The sequence below is a fragment of the Heterodontus francisci genome, chromosome 14, assembly GCF_036365525.1.
Source record: "Heterodontus francisci isolate sHetFra1 chromosome 14, sHetFra1.hap1, whole genome shotgun sequence".
In the NCBI taxonomy this organism is placed as follows: domain Eukaryota; kingdom Metazoa; phylum Chordata; class Chondrichthyes; order Heterodontiformes; family Heterodontidae; genus Heterodontus; species Heterodontus francisci.
The window spans coordinates 48,793,946-48,809,962 of record NC_090384.1 but is presented as its reverse complement, the minus strand read 5'-3'; the positions used below and the strand labels follow the sequence as shown (position 1 = coordinate 48,809,962).

The 16,017-nt window shown below is 41.0% G+C and overlaps 1 protein-coding gene across 4 annotated transcripts in view; it reads right to left on the bottom strand.

Annotated features, from left to right (window-relative positions):
- Positions 1 to 16,017, bottom strand: part of dagla (diacylglycerol lipase, alpha) — a 450,361-nt gene that overhangs the window by 99,333 nt on the left and 335,011 nt on the right. For all 4 annotated transcript variants that reach the window (XM_068046193.1, XM_068046192.1, XM_068046194.1 and 1 more), the window contains 4 exons: positions 10,696 to 10,852; positions 7,920 to 8,003; positions 5,251 to 5,328; positions 1,113 to 1,193 (listed from right to left, as the gene is read on the bottom strand). In XM_068046193.1, coding sequence (XP_067902294.1) covers positions 1,113 to 1,193; positions 5,251 to 5,328; positions 7,920 to 8,003; positions 10,696 to 10,852 — 400 coding nt within the window. The remainder of the gene's footprint in view (positions 1 to 1,112; positions 1,194 to 5,250; positions 5,329 to 7,919; positions 8,004 to 10,695; positions 10,853 to 16,017) is intronic.

Here is a 16,017-nt window from a genome sequence, read left to right as displayed (position 1 = left end):
CCCGGGTCCCTGGAGCTGTGAGGCTGCGGTGCTAACCACTGCGCCGCCCATATTCTTTACGTAGTGTTAGTTGAGGCATGAATGTTGGCCAGGAACACAGAGAACTCTTTGCTCTCCTAATATTGCATGGATATTTAACAACCAACTCAACAGACAGAGCCTTGGGTGAATGTCTGATCCAGAAGACAGTGCAATTTAGCACTTTGCAGTACTGCACTGGAATGTCAGCCTACATGAGCTCAGATCATGGTGTGAGCCTTGAACTCATAACCTTCTGACTCTGTGATACCAATGGAACGATGCAGGGGGCGGCACAGTGGTTAGCACTGCAGCCTCACAGCTCCAGCGACCCGGGTTCAATTCTGGGTACTGCCGGTGTAGAGTTTGCAAGTTCTCCCCGTGACCGTGTGGGTTTCTGCCGGGTGCTCCGGTTTCCTCCCACAGCCAAAGACTTGCAGGTTGTTTGGTAAATTGGCCATTGTAAATTGTCTCGAGTGTAGGTAGATGGTAGGAGAATTGTGGGGATGTGGTAGGGAATATGGGATTAATGTAGGATTAGTATAAATGGGTGGTTGATGGTCGGCACAGACTCGGTGGGCCGAAGGGCCTGTTTCAGTGCTGTATCTCTAAATAAATAGACTAGCAAAGCACAACTGTAATGTTTCTGTAATATAAGCATTATTTAGTTTCTGATATTACATAAGAAAAGTACACGCTCAAAGATACACAGATGCAATTTGCTAAAAACCTGATCTGGAGCTGGGAGTCCTATGTTAAAATACACAAAGGTTTCTGCACATTACAACTGCAGCAAAGTAATGAAAATGTAGCCCACAAAGATAGTAAACACAAGTTTGTTATTTGAAGAAAAGCAACAAACCTTGCATCAGAAAATATTTGAACTGCACAACAGGGCACTCACCATCCAATTGCAAGAGAAATAGGGGTTAATATTTTGAGTAGGTGCCCTTCAGCAGTACTGACGCTCAACTGAAACAAATTGGTAATCCAACTTTCCTTTTTTGGATAGTTACATGCTATTTTTATTTCAGAACAACAGCATTCATTATGGTTATTTTTGTCTACATTTTACAACATTAGCTGTGCCATACCAGGTCGCGGCCAAAGGCTTGAGAGAGAATCATCTCCTGTTCTAGTTTCTTTTTGATGTATTCCGCAGATAGAACCATGCCCTGGAAAGGACCAAAATGCATGTAAAATAAATTGTAAAACCTAATTACGGAAATAACAGCATGCTTGATATTTAATTTAATTTATAACAATAAAAGTGAGTAAAGCAAATAAAAACTGAAAGAGGAGTTCAAAACTACCTGTAACCTAGACTACACGACTCAAACTTTTCACTTTTACCATCATCAGCTTTCTAATAATGTACTGTTCGACAGTGGTTCTCGATGCTTAAGGACAGTGGTTGAGAACCTGGAATTCTAGAATCTGGCCAGTAAAGGAAATGCTTCACAATATCTGGCAGCTTCCCTCAAGTGAAAATAAGAGCTAGTTGGGCAGATCCTGTCCAGAAAAAGTACACTGCCTCTGATCTGACCAGATGATATCTCTGAACGTGATTCTTAAAACAAAATGGTTTTTGAAGCAGATGCTGCAGAAATAAAGTTGCATTACACAGAAATAATACATGCTGGATAATTAAATCTGACAAAACATATTTAAAATATACAGGACTCTGACAAGCCTTCCATACATTGCTACTAACAGTTCTCCTACAAGATATGGTATGTGTACATAACATTAAGATAAAATATGTAAACCTAATATTTGTATAGGGGTCCTGCAATCAGCTCTGCTCATGTGAGATACTGTACCTGACAAGAGCTGAACAATGATGCATCACTTCCATGCTGATCGACTGTAAGGCACATCTACGTCTCTTTTCAGCAACTGAGTTAATGATGGTATATACTATTGATGCAGCCTACATCAGATAAGCTTAAGAAAAAAAATCACCCTTTAAGATCAAAGATGAAAGTGTACATAATGGGCAGCAAGTAGACTTTTACCAAGTGCCAGTATCTCGATATGTGAGGATTTTTTTTTCATTGAAGCAGAAGCTTTTTAAAAAAAATGTTTTTATTGTTTGTCTTTTTTTCACTGTCGATGACAGAACAGTAACCAATTACATACTGACATCTACTGGAATTGTACACAAACATTCCACATGCCAGCAAACACTGCAGTGACACAAGAGACTGAACCCTGAAGCCTCCTCACAGTACACTAAACTATCTTTATATTAAGGGATTTTGTACATTTACATTTTTTGTTTGTTTGTATATTTGCAAAGAGCGACCTCTACTCCTTACACTCCATGTCGGGGCTAGTCTCTTATCAGCATGCTGGACCCCTTTGTGTAATGGGGGAACCAGAGAGCAAATGCATGGGACTAGTTTCCAGCATTTACTTAGCTTTAACCTAACACCAGATTCATAGACACATAACTTTACCAACAATGTACTCTTCTGCAATTCACTGTTATCCTGATTATTTCAACATCTTCAATAGCACGTTCAAACTAGAGGATGACAGCAAACTGCAAATACATAGCACTCTGGGCAGCACAGTGGCGCAGTGGTTAGCACCGCAGCCTCACAGCTCCAGCGACCTGGGTTCAATTTTGGGTACTGCCTGTGCGGAGTTTGCAAGTTCTCCCTGTGACCGCATGGGTTTCTGCCGGGTGCTCCGGTTTTCTCCCACAGCCAAAGATTTGCAGGTTGATAGGTAAATTGGCCATTGTAAATTGCCCCTCGTGTAGATAGGTAGTAGGAGAATTGTGGGGATGTGGTAGGGAATATGGGATTAGTGTAGGATTAGTATAAATGGGTGGTTGTTGGTCAGCACAGACTCGGTGCGCCAAAGGGCCTGTTTCAGTGCTGTATCTGTCTCTCTCTCTCTCTCTCTCTCCACTGACTACCCTCCTTACACAATGGTTACTTGTGTGCGAGTGCATGCGACATTTCATTGGTCTTCAATACCATCAGTTCTTACTATGTCAGGGAGTTTTCAGCAAGAAAAGTGAAACATTTTTAAGATTATCGGAAGAGAGACAATGTGGATAGCTCTTTCAGAGCTGCAATGGGTGAATGGCCCACTTCTACACTGTAAAGTTCTATCAGTTCATAAGGCAGGCAGAAGGCAGTGGGACAGCCACATTCATGCAACTGACTGTACTCTAGCGCATTAGGAGTTGAAATGATGCAGGATAGCAGTGAACTGTGTAAAGGTACTCTGTTGGAAAACAATCATCTGTCCCATTGTAACCAAACCTGTCATAGACCCAAAGACACAGAATGCAAACTGTTGCCTGGTTTCTCAAATCACAAACATTAAAGTCTCTATTGCTGTACAATAGCTGTAATTCCTCGCTGGTAACATATTTTGATTGATATTCTGAAATGTTTGTCTCTTTCGACCATTTTAACAGCTAAGTGAAAAGGAAAAAATAAACGAAATTCAAACAGAGGATAAAAAATTGAATTAAAATACATACGTTGAAACACAAGTAAAATGGAGATATAAAAATACAGTGAAAGCAAGGTACAAGAAAACTGGCACTGAATAGAAATTAAAGAAAGCCAGGTGTAGAAATAAATATGATCGAAAGGAACATCTGCAAACAAAGGTTGATAAATATCTGGAATATTAGGTCAGGTATAGTTGAGTTTTAATACCCAGCCCTTTATTTTGCTACTTAAATAAGTAACTGCAGACAAAGTTAAATTTAAAATGCTACCAGATGCTGGGCTGGAAGAGTTGGAGTACTAGAGTATCTATGATGAGCGAAATGGCCTCTTAAATGTTACATTTTCTTTATCAAGCATTTTTCATTATAAAAGTATCGTTAAACATTCATTGCTATAAATCAGGTTTATTTTGAGGCAATGGCTTCCTCTCAATCACATGATTAAAGCTCCCTGATGATACTGTGGGAAAATGTGTATTTTATTTATAATATCTGATTTGGGAATGCGAGACACTGGGTGTCTGAAATAGAAAATGTTCCATTCCTCAGATTGATAAGCATTGAATTCACAATTTTTGTTTAAAAAAAATAATCTAAGATTATATGCTGTTTTATAAAGACAGGAACATTATCATGTAACTTCCAATGTAATATTCTGTTAACGAGAGATAAGAAATGAGAGCAATTCCAATTTTCTGAGCTTTTGTCTGGGGAGGGAAGTTATATTCCTTGTTTAATTAACAAAATAAAGGGACATGTCATGCTAGGTCCCCACCTGCTAAGAACGGGGCACCCTGATTTTGTCATGAACACTGATTTTAAATTGTTATTGGAGTTAAGAGAAGACTTTTTGAACAGATCAGCCATAAGCTGGAAAAGGCATATGCATATTAACAGACAGTGTTTGGAAGGAAAAAGCCATTCCCTGACATTCAACCCACAATGGACTTTGATCAGCAGACACTGAAGGTGGAGGAGCTTGCATTCCAGGTTGACTGCTAAGATGGCCGAATACACAAAAGGACATGGTCAAACCAGCTAGTCACATGACTAGCCTGCTGGGCAACCTGAGATTTTTGAATTTGTAGAAACAGTTTGGGCAGAAAGCTATTTGCTCCTGGACAGAGAAGATCTCTCTCCTCTCTGCTCCCATCTCTTTCTCATAAACCTCCAAATCCACTGAAGACACATGAACCCCAAGAGAGCAAAGTCTCCTACAGCAAACAAGGTTTAAGAAGAATACTGGGCCCCAACGAAAATTAAAATCTATCTACAATCATGGACTTTACAATGAGTTCGAAGAACTGTAACAAAAACTCTTCAGATATTGCCTCAAACCTTTCCACTTTATTTTCCTTCTGCTCTTTTCTGTCTCTATTTGTATGTGTGTATCCTGTATGCATTCTAGCGTGGGAAGCGGCGTGTATCTGTAGGCGTTAACCAAATTAGAGTTTAAGTTTAATAAATTTCAACTTCTCTTCTTTAAACCTAAGAAAGCCTGTTTGTGCTGGTTTCTTTGCCTTACAATTGGAAAGTGGTGAACAAGGATTCACCAAGGGGGAGCCAAAAACACGGTGTTTAAAATTAAACCCTGATATGGTAAGACCAGGTGAAGGCTGAAAGGGAACCCCTGGACCTCTTTCTCACCTGGTTGTAACAGAAAGGTATTAAAATTCAACAATGAACAGTGCTGATGTAATATCTACAGCACCATGGCTATTCTAACTGAGGAATACAACACAAATTCTAGATACCTTGTGGCCAAGCCAAGTTCCATGATGGCCCTCTACTGGTAATCGTTCAGCATCTCCAGTCAGATCAGTCAGGGCATCCTGTGAGTGGAATTAGAGCAGGTCAGAGTGAATACAAGCCTGTCTTTGGTTGCTAATCGCTGGGTTCCTTTTTCTTCCTCTCCTTCCTGGATTATAGTTCCAAAGATGCAGCCACACCTCTATTACCCTACCCATGTAGCCACTTTTTATCTATCAGCCCAGACAGTATAAGAAAGCAGGCCATTCAACCACAGAAACCATCACAGCCTTGATTCTGTCCTCACCTGGATGAAAGAACTGTTTTGGACACTACATGTAGCAAAATCATAAACACATTCTTTAATGCAGTTACGATGCAGCTATCTGGATACCAGAGCAATTACAATGTCCCTTCTCCCCCACCCGTATCCTATGTCAAAATACATGCACTTCTTACCAAGACTCATTGGAAAGTGGCCAGTAGTGTGAACATTGCTGCTCTTTTCTTTCGGTCTTAGACTGTTGCGATGAAGCAGACCGCATCCGCATGCAGCAAGACCTGGACAACATTCAGCCTTGGGCTGATGAGTGGCATGTAACATTTGTGCCACAGAAGTGCCACGTAGTAACCATGTCCAACAAAAGAGAGCCCAACAACCTATCGTTGATTTTCAATGAGATTACCATCGCTGAATCCCCTATCATCAACATCCTGTGGGTCACCATTGACTGGAAGCTTAACTGGACCAGCCACATAGTGTGGCTACAAGAGCAGGTGAAAGGCTGGGAATTCTCTGGCGAGTAACTCACTTCCTGACTCACTAAAGCCTGCGCACCATCTACAAGGCACAAATTAGGAGTATGATGGAATAGTCTCCACTTGCCTGAATGAGTGCAGCTCCAACAACACTCAAGAAGCTTGATGCCATATAGGACAAAGCAGCTCCCTTGATTGGCACCCATTCACCACCTTAAACATTCACTCCCTCCACCATCGGTGCACCATGGTTTCAATGTATACCATCTACAAGATGCACTGCAGCAACTTGCCAAGGCTCTTTTGACAGCACCTTCCAAACCCATGATCTCTGACACCTAGAAGAACAAGGGCAGCAGGCACAGGGGAACACCATCACCTGCAAGTTCCTCTCCAAGTCAGACACCATCCTGACTTGGAAATAGATCGCTGCTCCTCCATCGTTGCTGGGCCAAAATCCTGGAATTCCCTTCCTAACAACACTGTGGGTGTACCTACACCACATGGACTGCAGCAGTTCAAGAAGGTGGCTCACCACCACCTTCTCAAGGGCAATTAGGGATGGACAATAAAAGTTGGCCTTGCCAATGGCGCCAACATCCCATGAACGAATAAAACAAAAATATTTCTTCTCAAAATTTTGATCCGGCTGAGGTCATTTAACTCAAAATAACCACAGATCAAACCTGGGATATTCTAGTCTGATTGGCAGTGACTTTACCCAATAGCCTATTGGGGAAACATCAGGAATCACAAGATGAAACCCAGGCAATATTCAGTATGCACCATTAGACTACAATAATACTTTGCAAGCAACAATGAGTAATTAAAAAAGAGCACTGGAGACAAGAATGCGTAAAGCCCCATAAATCTACGCATATCTCCCAGTCTTCCCATCACTTTGTTGTTGGCATGAAGACTATTTCCCTTAATTTGTTATTTAATCTCTCTTGCCCTTTGCCTATCACACACCTTCCTTTTTGTTCTCTTCCCCACCACCACCACTGCCCCCCTACCCCGCTTCACTTGCTTAAAATCTAATACTTTTCTTATCTTTACCAGTTCTGATGAAAGGTCACAGTTAACCGTTAACTCTGCTTCTCTCTCCATTGATGCTCCTTGATTTGCTGAGTATTTGCAGCACTTTCTGCTTTTATTTGCTATTTCCCTCTGCTCTCTGCACATTTGTTACACACTTTATAAAGTAGCTGCAAACATATTAAGTCCTCATTGCATGCTGCATTTGGAAGACAACTTGTTCACAGCCTAAAAAGTGTGCTCCATTAAATATTGCACGCAGACAGACAATATATCCTGCACTAAAAATGTATGCACATATAGTTGGGTGCCTGGGCATATTTGAATCTATGCATCTGTGGGTGAACACCTGTATCTGGAGGTATCTATGTGGGTGTGTACACATATCTGATTGCCATTTCTCGGTGGGCAGTTATATCCCAGTGTGTGTATATATTTGTGTATCCGATTGTTATGTACATGAATGGCTGCTCTTGTTGATACATATACCTGCGTAGACGTGTATCGGTGTTTACTAATGTATCTTATGTATCTGAATGTATTCTTGTATCTGGGCGGGTGCCTCAAGCACTCATATCTCACAAGGGTGGGTGCCTGTGTGTACATTCTCAGCTGCATGTCTGTGTCTGAATAGACACTGTAAGAGAAGCAAAGTCTCAGAACACGTAAACACAAGTCAAATACTTTTGTGCGATAGATGATTATTTTACTTAACAAAAATAAACACTTTAAGTGTTGATTATAGTAAGACAACCATTCCTTCCTGCAGCTTGATATTATAAAACCTTGTTATATGGGACACAGGACTTTCTGAATCGTGCAGAATTCTGAGCAGCGACTGCTAGTTTCTCCGTACAGAATGCTTATAATACCTCACCTTTGGTGAAAGGGTCCCTCGAATACTGATCACCACCTTCATTTTCATATGATCCACAGCAACAAAGAAAGGCGTTTCAAAAACCTAGAAAAAATTTCAAATTAATTAACTAAGTACAAAGATAATGAAGACAGGCTTTATTACAAAGTGAAATTCGAAGGAGCTGATTCTCCCAAGAGGTCTACAATCGTGTTAGGCAACAACTGGTTAACATTTTGCATATATTTAAGCTTGAAATTTCAATGTTTTAGGGATTGGTTCATGGCACAACACAAAAATAAAGTGAGTTTGCACTGAACACAGGACTGAAGTTTCATTGCATTAAAACTATTCAATTACCAAGGTCCTCTGAAATTTATTGTTCTTTCTGAGCAGCAAATACACCACCAACCTTCCTGTATCTTGATTATGTTAAAAAGAAAAATCGTCGTACACGTTCCTGCTCTAATTCAGACTTTCAGTTTGACCCAATAGTAGTACCCTTGTCTCTGATTCACAAGTTCACAGGTGCAAGCCTGACTTCAAAGCATTGATCTTAATCCAGGCTGACACTTTAGGGGCCACCTTTTAAATGACGCATTAAACTGAGGATCCATCTGCCTTCTCAGGTGGATGTAAAAGATCCCATGGCACTATTTGAAGAGTAGCAGGGAGTTCTCCGAGTGTCTTGACCAATATTTATCTCTTAATTAACATCTCCAAAAACAAACTGACTGGTCATTTAGCTAATTGCTGTTTATGGGATCTTGCAGTGCACAAAGTGGCTGCCATGTTTGCCCCCTAGATAACAATTGTGACTACATTTCAGAAGGAATTCATAGTCTGTGAAGCGGTTTGGAATGTCCCAAGGACGTGAAAGGCACGATATAAATACAAGTTCTTGTTTTCTTTCCTCAGACTTCAAAACTATGGAATTTTTCACCTTTAGGAAACATCTTTTCTCCCTGGATTAAAATACAAATTTATCAAATAATTAATATTTCCTGTTACACCTTGCCTTTCCTTTTGTAAGAATATGAACTATGCTCCAATTCATTTATCAATGCACATGTATCAATCAAGTGTATTTTGAAATCTTGCTGCCATATTCTATATACCATATTTTTATACATTAGTATTTTATACACTCCTGCTATATATTTATTGTTATACATCCTAGTTGTCACATAGACTAGTTTTAATTTTGTATTACTTTTGAGATTATGTACCCTCCTACTTTTTGTCATGGTTGAAAACATTATTCGCCCCTAATAAGTTCATTTATCAGACAATATAAGAAGTTTTCTTGAAAATCATATGGTATACTTGAGTTTAGTGATAAGGCAGGATTCCTAGAAACCACATGGCCCTAATTCCTATAAAACACCGGGCCCCTTATCTCCAGAGAACAAAGGGACTGTGTAGTGGATAGGACTACCCTAGGTGCCTGTCACTTTAAGAAACCAATAAGAACGAGATCACTGCACCTGAAACCAATCAAAAGAAATGGGGAGGATCGTTCAGTTCGGGATATAAGCCTCTAAAAAAGGGTTAAAAATCCATATGTAGCAGCCTTTGGCACACATATTTACTGGAGAAGAAAAGAGGAAAGAAAAAGAAGTAATAAGAAGAGGTCAGAACTAGCGTCGCACTGTGTGCAATTGCTGCAGGAAGTAAAGACCGTGTGTGACTTGCTAACTTTCACCTGATTGTTAAGTATTATTTTGTTACTTAATAAATCCTCTTAATTTGCTGCATTGAAACTATTGTCTGCAATTGCTTTGTCTTGGTCCAAGAACCCAAATTAAGGTTCAGAACCGCCCAGAACCATTACTATTTTCCTCTTTCCAACTTTGCTGGTGGCCTTTCATCTTGGTTCCTCAATAAGATAAAAACGTAATTCAATAACATTACATTGTACCCAATTCCTTCTGCCTATTCTGCCTGATTATGGATGTAACCTGGGTGGGTTGCAGAAGAAAATCAGATATGGTGGTGTTCTGCTGGCTCCGTGCCAATCAGGAGCACTTCCAGGGTTTTCCACCTGAAGTGGCATACTGACACCTAAATGTGGGCAGGCATATTATAAATGAAGCAAATGTTATATAATTTATATTTTGTCACTTGAACCCACCATTGCTGAGTGACAAGAACCCTGGTGCTAGTTAAATTTTAAAGGATGACTACAGAATGGTCAGTTGCACCAGGCAAAGTGAGAAAAAAACACATAGGAAAAATACAATTTTCATCTATTTTGTTGGTATGAAAATTTGCTAGGGGAAGTGAATCGTTTAAAGAACAGTAAAACAGCAAACTCAAAGAAAGTATGAATGCACAAGACTGTATCGATCAACATTTGTCTGGGAATGGTTGTATCTAGCGAACATATAATCTCAGGAGTGCTGCACAATTTATTAACCACTCAACCACTGATCTTTGTAGCATCAGAACCTTTTGACTGTGTCACAGACAAGTAACACACACCCAAGTCATCTTTGTGCTATATAAAAAAAGAAAATAACATAAGCCTTGGTTCAGTGGTAACACTCTCGCCTCAGAATTAGAAGGTTGTGGGTTCAAGCCCCACTCCAGAAACTTGAGCATACAACCTAGGGTGGCACTTCATTGCAATGCTGAGGGAATGATACACTTCAGAAATGCCGTCTTTCAGATGAAACATTAACCAGAGACTCCATCTTCCCTCTCAAGTCGATTTAAAAGATCCCATGGAACCTTTTGAAGCAGAGATGTCCCAGTTGTCCTAGCCGATATTAACAATTATTATTAAGCAACATACCGCATCATGGCACGAAGTATATACGATATCTACGAAATAATAATTCTCATCCAGAAAGTGACGTTTGATGGCAATGACATTGCAGTTGCAACAGTTGTCTTCCTCAACTGTCACACTTGGAGCATACCTGGGTCGAGGGAGGCATAGACAGCAACACCTGGAAAATGGAAGATAATGATATGCTCAAATACTGAAGTAATCATATAATTCTTATTTATCAGTTCACTGAAGTCGACTGGAATGCCATATTCAGGTTCCACACGTGCTATTAAAGTGACAAAACAGATTGTTGTTCAGCATCCACTGAACACAGTAAAGTGCACAACTGCATGCCGTTGAGCAATGCTCTATTCCAATGGTATGTATCCCAGAGCAGACATGCTCAAAGTCCAGTGCCACTACAGCCAATAGCAATGTGACCACCTATCAGTTTCAGACCAGGCAGTTCAGCTTTAGAGTTGCTCTCCACTAGTTCTGAAGAATTAAAAGTAGACAGTAACCAATTTCTGACTGCTACATTTCAAAAATAGGCTACACACTTTCACCCAAACGCCTGTTTCGTGCATATATCTAGCTGATTTTGTGCATACACACACCTCATCAATCTGGCTTCATATTGAACAAAAGTTGGTCAATCTATTTACCAATGCATATTTGACCACAACTCTCTTTATTCACAGATTCGATGTACTCATTCCAAAAGTCAAATCACAGCAATAAGTTTTAAACATACAGATACAACCAATCACCTTAAACATTCATATTTATATTTCCTTCTTCACATGTGCAATAAAATGTCAATTTCAGTAGTGCAATCTTTCCAGCACATTTCTAAATTCCAAAATCATATAGCACCCTTCTCTACAAGATTTAGTCTATGTTCAGAGATCATTTTATTCTGCAAATGCTGTGGGATGCAAGCAAAAGGAATGTACAGATCAGCCATTCACGAGGAACATCTGAAGAATGAACCTCCTTATATTCTGTTCCTTTTGAAATCTTTTATCATATTATTCTTCCCAAGCTATCAAAAGGTTTGTATCAGATTGTAAGGACAATCAAGTATTAAAATGATCAGAGGGTAGCGGGAGCAGTTGGGAGACACCACTGGAATGTACAGAAAGCACCAGGAGAGAGTGACAGAGAGGGGGAACAGGAACAGAGGAAAAAAGAGTAACAGGTGAAAGGAGAGAGACAGTAACAGAGAAATGGGAGCAGTAACAGTGAAAGGAGGGCATTAACAGTGAAAGAAAAGGAGAAATTAGCAAACATGGGAGGATAACAGCAAAAGAACAGAGAGAGAAAAGAGGTCAGTCATAGTGAGAGAGGAACATAGAAAGTAAGGGGACAAAAAAAGACTGAAGGACTCGAACAGGAAGGGAAAAAGAGGCAGAGAAATAAGAAGAGGGAGAAAGATAGAAAAATAGAGCCACAATCATCAAGACTGTAATAAAGGTGATAGTAACAGACAGAATGGGTAATGGCACTAATAACACTGAGCAATCTCAATCAAAAGTCCCTGGCTTTTAGAGATCAATTTTGAATTTTTGTTAGGTGGGACTCCCAAAAGTATTTTTTCACCTATTTATTATACAGCATTCATGAACAAGACGACGAGCAGCACAATGATGACTCAGGCCCCTGCCAATGCAATTTTTAAAAATTTGTTCCTGGGATGTGGGCGCCACTGACTTGGCCAGCACTTATTGCTCATCCCTAACACAGAAAACAGGAGAAGTAGGCCATTCGGCCCTTTGAGCCTGCTCCATCATTCATTATGATCATGGCTGATCATCCAACTCAGTAGCCTGTTCCCACTTTTGCCCCATTTTCTTTGATCCCTTCCGCCCCAAGAGCTATATATAACTCTTTCTTGAAAACATACAATGTTTTGGCCTCAACTGCTTTCTGTCATAGCGAATTCCATAGGCTCACCACTCTGCGGTGAAGAAATTTCTCCTCATCTCAGTCCTGAAATGTTTACCCCGTATCCTTAGACTATGACCCCTGGTTCTGGACTCCTCCACCATCGGGAACATCCTTCCTGCATCTACCCTGTCAGGTCCTGTTAGAATTTTATAGGTTTCTATGAGATCCCCCCTCACTCTTCTGAACTCCAGAGAATATAATCCTAACTGACTCAATCTCTCCTCATACGTCAGGCCCACCATCCCAGGAATCAGTTTGGTAAACCTTCGCTGCATTCCTTCTATAGAAAGAACATCCTTCCTCAGATAAGGAGACCAAAACTGCACACAATATTCCAGGTGTGGCCTTACCAAGGCCCTGTATAATTGCAGCAAGACATCCCTGCTCCTATAATCGAATCCTCTCGCTATGAAGGTCAACATACCATTTGCCTTTTTTACCGCCTGTTGCACCTGCATGCTTATCTTCAGCGACTGGTGTATGAGAACACCCAGGTCTTGCTGCATATTCCCCTCTCAGTTTATAGCCGTTCAGATAATAGCCTTCCTGTTTTTGCTACCAAAGTGGATAACCTCCAATTATCCACATTATACTGCATCTGCCATGCATTAGCCCACTCACTCAACTTATCCAAATCACCCTGAAGCCTCTCTGCATCCTCCTCACAACTCACCCTCCCACCCAGTTTTGTGTCATCTGCAAATTTGGAGATATTACATTTAGTTCCCTCATTTAAATCATTAATGTATATTGTGAATAGCTGGGGTCCTAGCACCAATCCCTGCAGTACCCCACTGGTCGCTGCCTGCCATTCGGAAAAAGACCCATTTATCCTGCCTCTTTGTTTCCTGTCCACCAACCAATTTTCTATCCATCGCAATACACTACCCCCAATCCCATGCGCTTGAATCTTGCATGCTAATCTCTTATGTGGGACTTTGTCGAAAGCCTTCTGAAAGTCCAAATAAACCACATCCACTGGCTCCCCCTCATAAACTCTACTAGTTACACCCTTGAAGAATTCTAGTAGATTTGTCAAGCACGATTTCCCTTTCGTAAATCCATGCTGACTCTGCCCAATTCTACCACTGTTCTCCAGGTGCTCTGCTATAAAATCTTTGATAATGGACTCTAGAATTTTCCCCACTACCGGCGTCAGGCTGACTGGTCTATAATTCCCTGCTTTCTCTCTACTTCCCTTTTTAAATAGTGGGGTTACATTAGCTACCCTCCAATCTGTAGGAACTGTTCCAGAGTCTATAGAATCTTGGAAGATGGCCACCAACGCATCCACTATTTCTAGGGCCACTTCCTTCAGTACTCTGGGATGCATACCATCAGGCCCTGGGAATTTATCGGCCTTCAGTTCCCCAATACCATTTCTCTACTAATACTGATTTCTTTCAGTTCCTCTCTCTCACTAAGGCCTGTGTTCCCCAACATTTTGGGTATGATATTTGTGTTCTCCTTTGTGAAGACAGAACCAAAGTATGTATTTAGTTGTTCAGCCATTTTTTTTATTCCCCATAATAAATTCCCCTGTTTACGACTGTAAGGGACCTACATTTGTCTTCATCAATCTTTTTCTCTTCACATACCTATAGAAACTTTCACAGTCAGTTTTCATGTTCCCTGCAAGCTTGCTCTCGTACTCTATTTTCCCCTTCTTAATCAATCCCTTGGTCCTCCTTTGCTGAATTCTAAACTGCTCCCAATCCTCAGGTCTGTCGTTTTTCGTGACAAATTTATATGTCTCTTCCTTGGTTCTAATGCTATCTCTAATTTCCCTTGTAAGCCATGGTTTGGCGAACCTTTCCCGTTTTACTTTTGCACCAGACAGGGATAAACAATTGTTGCAGTTCATCCGTGTACTCTTTAAATGTTTGCCACCGTCATCCCTTTAAGTAACATTTCCCAATCCGTCATGGAAAACTCGTGCCTCATACCTTCGTAGTTTCCTTTACTAAGATTCAGGATCCTCGTCTCAGAATCAACTACGTCACCCTATATCTTGATGAAGAATTCTATCATATTATGCTCGCTCGTCCCCAAGGGGTCTCGCACCACTAGATTCTCAATTATTCCTCTCTCATTGCACAATACCCAGTCTAGGATGGCCTGTTCTCTAGTTAGTTCCTCAACGTATTGGTCCAGAAAACCATTCCGTATACACTCCAAGAATTCCTCCTCTACGGTATTCTGCCTAATTTGATTTGCCCAATCCATATACAGATTAAAGTCACCCATAATTACAGATGTTCCTTTATCGCATGCATCTCTAATTTCCTGTTTAATGCCATTCCCAACATCACCACTACAGTTTGGGGGTTGATATACAACCCCCACTAACGTTTTTTGCCCCTTAGTGTTTCTCGGCTCCACCCATACAGATTCCACATCGTCAGAGCTAATATGTTTCCTCACTATTGCGTTAATTTCCTCTTTAACCAGCAATGCAACTCCACCGCCTTTTGCTTTTTGTCTGTCCTTCCTAAATACTGAATACCCCTGGATGTTCATTTCCCATTCTTGGTCACCTTGCAGCCATGTCTCCGTAATCCTGATTATATCATACACATTTACATCTATTTGCGCGATTAATTCATCCACTTTATTGCGAATGCTCCGCGCGTTAAGGAACAAAGCCTTAAGGCTTATCTTTTTAACATTACTTGTCCCCTTCCCACTAATTTTCACTGTGGCCCTGTTTGATTCTGGCCCTTGATTTCTCTGCCCATCACTTTTCTTATTCCTCTTATTGTCTTTTGTTCTTGTCTGTGATTCCCCCTCCTCTGACTCCTTGCAAAGGTTCCCATCCCCCTGCCATTTTAGTTTAAACCCTCCCCAACCACTCTAGCAAATACTCCCCCTAGGACATCAGTCCCGGTCCTGCCCAGGTGTAACCCGTCCAGTTTATACTGGTCCCACCTCCCCCAGAACCAGTCCCAAAACCCCAGGAATCTAAAACCCTCCCCCTCACACCATCCCTTCAGCCACGTATTCATCTGATATATCCTGCTATTTCTACTCTGACTAGCACGTTGCACTGGTAGTAATCCTGAGATCACTACCTTTGAGGTCCTACTTTTCAACTTACTTCCTAGCTCCCTATATTCTGCTTTTAGGACCTCATTTTTTTTACCTATGTCGTTTGTACCAATGTGTACCACGACCACTGGCTGTTCACCCTCCCCCTTCAGAATGTCCTGTAACCACTCTGAAACATCCTTGACCCTAGCACCAGGGAGGCAACATACCATCCTGGAGTCTCTTTTGTGGCCACAGAAACACCCATCTATTCCCCTTGCAATTGAATCGCCTATAACTATTGCATTGCCACACTTTCTACTCCTCCCCGTGCAGCAGAACCAACCATGGCACAACGAATCGGGC